The 9,693-nt window shown below is 34.0% G+C and overlaps 1 protein-coding gene across 4 annotated transcripts in view; it reads left to right on the forward strand.

Moving 5' to 3' along the window:
- CLHC1 (clathrin heavy chain linker domain containing 1) overlaps positions 1 to 9,323 on the forward strand; it is a 37,758-nt gene extending 28,435 nt beyond the window's left edge. For all 4 annotated transcript variants that reach the window (XM_036873962.1, XM_036873964.1, XM_036873963.1 and 1 more), the window contains 3 exons: positions 1,964 to 2,166; positions 7,470 to 7,649; positions 9,009 to 9,323. In XM_036873962.1, the coding sequence (XP_036729857.1) occupies positions 1,964 to 2,166; positions 7,470 to 7,649; positions 9,009 to 9,205 (580 nt within the window). In that variant the 3' untranslated portion in view covers positions 9,206 to 9,323. The remainder of the gene's footprint in view (positions 1 to 1,963; positions 2,167 to 7,469; positions 7,650 to 9,008) is intronic.
- The last annotated feature ends 370 nt before the right edge of the window (positions 9,324 to 9,693 follow it).

The raw sequence follows: 9,693 nt of genomic DNA on the forward strand, positions 1-9,693 counted from the left end.
ACTCTAGAGCATTCATGAGCTAATTAATATTGTTTGGATTTTCCATGTTTTGGGTTTCTTCTATTTAGATACCTTAGACACTATAAAAATCATTACAACTTTACTCCATACCATATTGGTAGTGATTAATTTTAAAATACTAGATTTGAATCTTCTGGCAGCATTTTTATTTTTTCTTAAGCTTTGATGGAACTGTGTGGTAAAACTATGCACTAAAATTAGAAGGCTTTGGATAACTATGAATTATACCTATTCATACATTTCAGGTCTCCATTAGGAACTCATAAAAACAAAAATCTGGCCTTTTTCAAAAAAATTATTGGATGACTACTACTGAAAAAGTGCTACAAACTGAAAACAAGGCAAAACCTTGTTTTGGGTGTCTGACTGCTACCTCTCTTACCCCAGGGCTAGAATCCTTGTTTTTCTCACCCTCCGACCCCCCCACCCCCCCACCCCCCGCCACCTGCTTTTCCTTCGGGGCCAAATCCATTCTTCTGGGGCTTGATCCTCCTCCTCCCTTTGGATAATTTTCTTTTTAATCATACTCTTTGCTTCTGATCATCCTTTTGGAAAGTGACAAACGAAGACAGAGCAACCTTAGTCTCAACTCTGGCCTTCTCTCGGGTGGAACAGCATCGTGAGGGTGACCACTGAAAATAAGGAAATAATGGTATTAATAAGAGAAATAAATACTAAGATACTGGTATTTTCATTGCTCCAGTAATGCAGTCACTACAACAACTGAAATAATGACTTGTTCAATCTCAGGAAACGTTGTGGCTTTAACTACCAAAACTTATATTTTGGTATTAAAATGTGGAAGTCAAAGAATTGCTTCCTAAATAGTTGATTCATACTCAGGAGCTTCCTTTTGATTTTAGACCCAACTCTCTGCTGCCTGCCCCAACAAACACAGAGGGCTTTATCTACTTAATTTTCAATAAAGAGACATTTTGTAGGGGTTTCAGGATTTCATTTTATTGTTATTGGCATTTTATTACATGTATATAGACACTAATATTATGTGACTGTTGTTATTCTGTAGCTATTAATTAAAAATATAATTATGGGACTTCCCTGGCGGTCTAGTGGTTAAGATTCCATGCTCCCAGTGCAGGGGGCACGGGTTCGATCCCTGGTCGGGGAACTAAGATTCTGCATGCTGCATGGCGTGGCCAAAAAAAACCCAAACTATAAAGCCCAGTTTCAGTACAGCCAGTAATTAGAAGTGATATCTTTAATGATACCCAAATGTTTTTTGGCTTATGCTGATAGTTTCTAGGTGGAGTTAGTAGTACAGATGGTTCCCTTCAATTGTGTATGAAGATAGTGCACTAAAATTGATGAAAAGTGAAATCTACTTATTTGAGCCATCTCAAAAGAACTGTTTCTTCAGTCTCTCCTAATAGACACAGTTAAGTCCCTTTATTCCCCCGTTGTTTCTTTCACATCTATAACAATTAAAAAAAAAAAAAACACTGCTGTTGCACTTTCTGTTTTCCTTTTAGTACAAATGCTTGCAAGATCTGTTGGTAATTTTGAGCTAAAGATTTTGTCACTATCTTTAACCAACATTTAATAAGTTCTTACATTCTGCAGGGTTTTGGAATCTAGATAACAGCTAAGAACATTGAGAGCCTCAATTATGAGAGAATTTTTGTTTACCTTGAAATTTTAAATCCCACCAATCTTTTCAGGAGAGTTTTAACCTTGTTTGTAGATTTTTTTAAAGTTGAGCTCAGTTTCACCAAAATTACTTCCCCCAAAGGAAGACATGCTGATTGTTTTTGTTCTTGTTGTTAAGTCTTGGATATGTTTAATTTCATCAGTTGCCTACTAACTTGGAATCCTTATAGACCATAGAAAATCCAGTTCTACTGTGCTGAATTTTCAAATATTTCATTCTCATCCATTCATCAAGAGCTCACTAACATGTGCCCTATTGATCTGCTTGCTCTAGGCTGACATTTTCTGAGGAGGCTGGGGATGTGATTTTTGATTATGGGGAGCAGAATACTTATAACAAGGCCAAGTGTCTGGCTTTAGCTCAGATTATCTATAGTGAATGTGGCCTGCACAAGAAAGCTCTTCTTTGCCTGTGTAAACAGGGTCAAATTCATGGGGCCATGGAATACATACAACAATTCAAGGACTTTACTTCTGGTGAGTGAAAAAGCCTATTATTTGTATACATTCGAATTCTGGACTTGAATTGTAAGATCACCCATGATAGTAGGCAATATTTTGGACTTATACATTATAAAGCTTGTTTTGTGTATACCGGTAAGTAGATTTCTTTTGTAATTTTTAGTGAAAACAGGTAAGCTGAAGCTGATTGACTTTGATGGTGGACATTCAAATACATTATATATTTCTTCAGTACATAAACATTTAGTAAACTTGCAGATATTTCGACCATGCTACTTAAAGGATTTTTAAAAAATAACTGAACTTATATATAACATTCTGAACTATAATATAAGCATTAGAAATGAAGAATTAGTGAAATAATGTTGATTTAAAAAGTTTGAAACACCTAGGTTGCAGCTGGGCAGTGACCTGAGAGAATTGTGGACCTTAGGGTGACCCTAGTTGAATGAGCTGATCTCTTATTATAGTCTAGTTCAGCAGTAGCCTTAATGTACAGGCAGTCCTGGCATATCCCCATATCCCAGGCCTATGTCAATCCTGATTTTGCAAGCTGTGTACTCCAGTTCTAAGAAATTGCACAATGGAACAAAATATAGCACTTTTAGGTCACATTTTTCCAGGAAAAAGAATCTGATCATTTTCAAAGAGTAAATTGACTTTTACTTAGAATCTGTTTTTTAGAGTTATTAATTTTTTCATTCATTATGTAACAGCATGCCCGACATTATTAGTGTAATAATAGCTATAGTTCAGCTTTTTACATGTCTTATCTCACTTAATCCTTATGTTAACTATATGAACTAGGTTTTGTTATTATCCCTATTTTATAGATGAAAAATAACTGTGTCCAAAGAGAGGCTAAGGCACAGAGAGGTAAGTAATTTGCCTATATACACACAGCAATGGAACAGAATCTGGCAGAGTAGTTACGACACAATATTTGTTGAATGAATTATATATTTTATTAATATTATGTAAGTTATACAGATTCAGTTTCTGTGGTAAGTATTATTTTTCCATAGAATTATTTTAGTCAAGGAATAAAGGTTTTAATTACTCTTGGAATTTTCATTGAATGAAATGTGAAGTTTCTTTTTTTGCTTGCAAAATTTGCCTTGCATGAGTATATAGAAACATGATTGACTCATTATCATATTATCCTGTTCCTCTAGTAGTGCATTACACTGTAAAATAATTATACAGTCATCCCTCCATATTCATGGGTTCCACATCCATGGATTCAATGAACTTCAGATTGAAAATATTTGAGGGAAAAAAAATTCCAGAAAGTTCCAAAAAGCAAAACTTGTGTTTGCTGTGCACCAGCAATTATTTACATAACATTTGCATTGTATTTACAACTATTTACATAGCATTTACATTGTATTAGGTAATCCAGAGATGATTTAAAGTATATGGAAGGATGTGTGTAGGTTATATGAAAATACTATGCCATTTTGTATAAGAGACTTGAGCATACTCAGATTTTGCTATCTGCAGGGGGTCCTGAAACCAAACCCCGTGGATACCAAGGGACAACTGTATATTGTACTAATTTAAGAAATATTAACTCTCCTATATAATTAGAACCTTGATATTTATCCTCAGAATTTATTTAGTACAACATCATAAGATAATAATAACCTGAGGAAAATTAAGCTTAAAAGGTAGAAACAATGTTTGAAAAATTACTCTGCTTATTTTACTTTTTAATGACAAACAACCACAGCTTTCCAAAGTATCATCCTTGGCCTCAGGGGACAGACTCAGTTTGTTAATACTTTCTGGTTTCAGAAGAAAATGGTCTTTCTCAGATTTAGACTATCAGCTTTACATTTACAAATCAAAGAAACAAAACAAAAACGGTGAAGTCCTAAAAAAGTCTTTTGTTCCAAAAGCATAAATCTGACTCATAGAGCATCTGTTTTAGAAGGAAAAACTCTTCGTTTTTCCTCCCTAATGATTTCTAGAATAAAGCCTGAAATGATTTGTTTGTTCACTTTCCCCATTATCATTAAACAAGTGAATGTACCTATCTGGTTATATTCTAGATCTGGAATTCTAAACTCCGAGGCTAGAAACAATCTAGAAACTGGGTTATTCTAGATCCAAGGCTCTCAAACCTTCTGGTCTCAGGTCTCCTTCATAGTTTTAAAAAGCATTGAAGATCCCAAAGAGTTTTTGTCTATGTGGGTTATAATCAATTGATATTTATCTTATTAGAAATTAAACCAGGGACTTCCCTGGTGGTCAGTGGTTAAGACTTTGCCTTCCAATGCAGGGGGTGTGGGTTCGATCCCTGGTCCAGGAGCTAAGATCCCACGTGCCTTGCAGCCAAAAAAAAAAAAAAACCAAAACAGAGAACAGAAGCAATATTGCAACAAATTCAATAAACACTTTAACAAAAAACAAAAAAAAGGAAATTAGACCAGAAAAAAATTTTTATTGGAGTATAGTTGATGTACAATATTATATGTCACAGGTGTACAATATAGTGATTCACAGTTTTTAAAGGTTATACTCCATTTATAGTTATTATAAAATATTGGCCATATTCCTTGTGTTGTACAATATATCCATGTAGCTTATTTTATACTTAATAGTTGGTACCTTTTAATCTCCTACCCCTATATTGTCCCTCCCCCTTTCCCTCTCCCCACTGGTAACAACTAGTTTGTTCTCTATATCTGTGAGTCTGCTTCTGTTTTGTTATATTCTCAACTGGTTTTCAGCCAGGTTGAGCTTCTTCAGCTGGGGCGTGGGCGCCAGGAGCTGGGGGGTGGGGAGGTGGGAGAGGAGTCGGGGGGCAGAGTCTGCAGCCTGTTGCCTCACAGGTAGGGCTCCTGGAGGTTGCTCAGGCCATTCAGGGTGTCAGGAGACAACGAGGCCAGCTCGTTGAAGGAGACTTCCGTGGTGTTGAGTGCCGGCAGTGCCCATCCCAGCAAGGGCAGGCTTCTCAGCTTATTGTGGGATATAATCAGGGTCTCCAGCCAGGGCAGTGTCACATCAGTCTGCAGGCTGGTCAGCTGGCTCTTTCCCAGGTGCAGCTGAGTGAGGTGAGTCAGATTCATCTATTTTTTAGATTCCACATATTAAGTGATATCCTACAGTATTTGTCTTTCTTTGTCTGACTTATTTCACTTAGCAAAATGCCCTCCAAGTCCATCCATGTTGCTGCAAATTTCATTATTTATTTTTCGTTTAAAATAACAATAGGGAATTCCCTGGTAGTCCAGTGGTTAGGACTCTGTGCTTTCACTGCTGAGGACTCAGGTTTAATAATCCCTAGTTGGGGAACTAAGATACCACAAACTGTGCCGCGAGACCAAAAACGAAAACAACCAACAACAATAAACCAATTATGTATTGTCATAAGTAAAATATTTTTATGAAAAATAAGTTTTCCAAAGCTAAACAATTTAAGGAAAAGAGTGACACTGTTTTACATTTTTGTAAATCTCTGTAATGTCTGGTTTAATAGAAGATAGCTGGCTTCCCATATCTGATCCTATATTCAATCTATTGTAATATGTCATGTAGCTTCTGGAAAAACACCACTGTATATTTGTGAGAGAAGGAGAATGAAAAAGGCAAATTTTAGTATTTTTATGAAAATAGTTCTGACTTTATGGACCCTAGACCATATTTTGAGAACCACTGTTCTAAGTATCTAGGTATTTGTGAGTTAAACAGTACCATGGTTGATATATAGACCCTTATAACCTTATCAAAATAGAACATACAAGATAAATAATGATCATTATTACATGTCAAACCAAGGAATAAGGAAATGCATTCTGAAGTAAGTAGAGGGGTAAGTTCATAGGATTTGAACTTGTGTCCTTTCTAATTAGTCAGAGACCATATCTTGTACATAATGGAGTAAATATTGTTTAATCAATTAATGGAGAAGGGTATTTGAATACTTGATTGAATGAAATAGAGAGAGATGGATGAGTTATGAAATGTTGGAGACAGGGGGGTCCTACATAAATAACTTCACCTTAGTGGAGGCCAGATTGAGCGACCCAAATCATAAACTTCTACCTCTTCTCTAGGGAAAATTTTTTAAAAATTATTTGACTTCATTGATATAGAATTATATTCTGCTATTCCTTGCTTCATCTTTTACCATTTCTCTTTCTCCTTGTCTCTCTCTCTCTCTTTGTGTGTGTATGCATGTATATATATATATACACACACACAGTGCACACACACATACGTATTTATTATTTTAGAGGAGCAGCACCATAGATTGGAAGGTCATGGACTCTGAGGGTCCGATGAACTGTTCTTCTTTAGACTATGTCTCTAATTCTGGGAAAATTAACTTCTCTAAGCCTGTTTCCTCACTTGTAATGTGAGAATAATAATGTCTGACTTATACTGAATATTAGATGTAGTAATTTAATATATGTAAGTTCACAGTACAATAATATGTGTTTAATAAACACTAGATTACCTTGTATTACCTTTTAGAGTGCAGTTATGTTTACACGTAGTTCTTGAAATGCTCTCAGAAATTATTCTGCCAATTACCTCTGCCAAGAAGAATACTTTTACTTAAAAAAATTTAGTAAGTTAACACAAAGTTTATAAATTTAAGAATATAAATCATGATTGTAGCTTTAAATTATCTGAATGGTTAACTAGTACATTAAACCATACGAAATTGCTTTTTTTTTGAAGTAAAAAATGGTCAAGTGTACGCAACTTCATATGGCTCAACCTCTAGCTACCTGAACTAGCTAACAGCTTCTTAAAATCTTCATATTTGGGTTTCTAAATACTTGATATTTTTAGGAAAAATTACTGAGCCCCTTTTCTATACAAGGCACAGAAAGAAAGATATACTCAGTAGAAGTTGGCCCCCAAATGAGCAACAAGATGTAGACAAAAATAACGTAGTATTAGATGGGAGCTTAGAAATTGTGGAGATACTAATTCTAGCACTTTAAGATGCAAAAACTGAGGTCCAAAAGATTAAGTGACTGATTGAGCTATGATTAGAATTCAGGATTCTTGATTGTCAACCTGGTCCTTTTTTTATACCACATTTCTTTTCAAGACTGTTCTCTGATAAATTTTTTTCCCTGGTACTATGTTTAGGTAGTTTTCCTTTGTTTTTTGCTATGCTGAGTATGATTTTTTTTTTTTTTTTTGGATTGGAGATAGTAATGTTGAATTCATTGAGGGCTTTGGAAGGACTGGAAAAAGAAGAGTTGATTGGCAAATATAGACATTAGCTAGTCCCAGTTTCTAGTTGATGTATCATATTAGGATGTTGAGACACAGTTTTTCATTTTTGCTTTCAGATGACCTGATGCAGCTAATAAAGTTATGTCCCCACACTGAATTAATTCAGTGTCTCACTGACGAATGGAATGGGAAACCACCATATTTATCTTTTGGTCTTGCTGTACTTCACCTGTTCTCTGTAGATATGAAAAAAGTTGGCATTAAGCTACTTCAAGAAATAAATAAAGGTGGGAAAGGTAAGTGAAGTAAAATTTTGTAGTGAAAGAAATAGTAGTGGGTTATTTAGGGAAAGGTTCAAGATTATTATGTTTGAGTTAACTCTATCTTCCTAAGAGTTTATTCTTGGCAAGAATTAACTTTAGGTGTTTATAAATGTAAAGATTACCATGTTAATAATACTCTGTTGGCAATAGTATATATTTGTTGAGAGGATTAGAATGAAGAGAGACTCCTTCTGAAGCTTGAGGGGAACATCATAATAATTATAATAGCTATGACTACTGTAAAATCTTTATATATATTAACATATGTGTATATTTAATAATTTATATATATATTTTAAAATGTTATTTAGATAAACTTTATGTTTTTTATTCCTAAACCAAATATATGTGAAAATATTATTTACATATATTATTTACTCTGAACCTCACTCTGGAGTGGGATCAGGAATAACTAATTAGATCTCACTTTTTTCTTTCCTTTCTCTAATTTAATGTAGAAACTTGAGCAGACAACTTGATTTTAAATTATCATATGGGGCCAAAGAAAGAATAGTAAATTACATGAAAACATAGTTGGGAAGATAATTTAGAAATTATCATTACAGATATCAACTAAAATATTTTATTTGATAGAAAAATAGTAATCATGGTGGAAATAAAATAATAGTGATTACAATAACCTGAATAGAAATCCTCTTTCATCAAGTATTATAAGTAATGCAGGTAGTAGATCAACGAGTTCCATAAATAGTTTCAAAGAGGGTCACTATAATTGATTTTCAAAAGTAAATAATATCATTAGTTTTCTTTAATAAACAAAATCCTTCTTTTATTTCCTTTAGAAAAATATTTGTTAAAGAAGCCCCATCATTAAGAGGTCTCTGTCTAGAGATAGGATGGAGGTTTTGCCAAAGAGTTTTTTAAACCCTTAGGTTAGCACTATAGGGCATTTATAAAAGTGTTTGAAGGATCATGAAAACTTGACCATCAAATTTGTTTGATAGTTCCTAGTGGTACCTTATAGACTGTGAATAAGGCTGAGCCCACATTCTTCACTTTCTGAACTCCCTTCCTTTCAAACCTTCAGCATCTGCTGACCTTACCAAGAAGGAGATGAGTGGAGGAATAAGTAATGTGAGAAATGGTGGAGAGTTGAATTGAGGCATGAAAAGGTTAATGAAAAAGGAGGAGGAGAAGGAACTAACACTTGAGTACTTACTATGAGCTCGACTAGGCACTCCACATTACACTTAAAGGAATCAGGTCTAATAGTAATGGAGTTGAAATGATATCTCTTTATTTTTGAAGAATTGCTAAGTGTGGATTATCAAATAAGTGCTATATTATAATACTGTATTTTTATTTCCTCAGATGCAGTTGAACATCTTATGATAAATGATCCATTTTGCTCCCTAGAAAAGTGGCAGGAATTAGCAAATATATGTTTACAGAATGGCTTTGACAAATTATCTAATGACATCATGTCTGTCCTTCTATCTCAAGCTGGGGTTACAGAAATTTCTGAAGAGGATGATACAGTCAACTTAATGCAGCATGTTTTTTGGTAGTTCTACATCTTAACCAGTTGGGGGAGCCTCTACAACATTTTATATATATCAGTTAGGCAAACTGATTTTGGTATAACTAACTTATAAATAAATCTGGAGTATGAAGTTCTCAGAAATATATCATGCTTCTTTTGTTATGATGACATTTAGATTTGTCCTTGAAATATTTACACCATTGCTTCCTTTTTTTATATGGTCATTTTGTATATTGAATCTTTCTAAAATTCCTATGTATTTTTTCTTTTTTTAATTTTTAAAATTTTTTATTTAATTTTAATTTTATTTTGGAGTATAGTTGATTTACAATATTATGTTAGTTTCAGGTGTACAGCAAAGTGATTCAGTTATGCACATATTGGATTGGCCAAAAAGTTCATTCGGTTTTAAGTAAAAATAAAAGGCATTTTTCATTTTTGCCAAGAACTTTGTTGAACAACGTATTCATTAACTGAATGAACTTTTTGGCCAACCCAATACACATATCCATT

This window comes from Balaenoptera musculus, chromosome 13 (genome assembly GCF_009873245.2).
Source record: "Balaenoptera musculus isolate JJ_BM4_2016_0621 chromosome 13, mBalMus1.pri.v3, whole genome shotgun sequence".
NCBI lineage: Eukaryota > Metazoa > Chordata > Mammalia > Artiodactyla > Balaenopteridae > Balaenoptera > Balaenoptera musculus.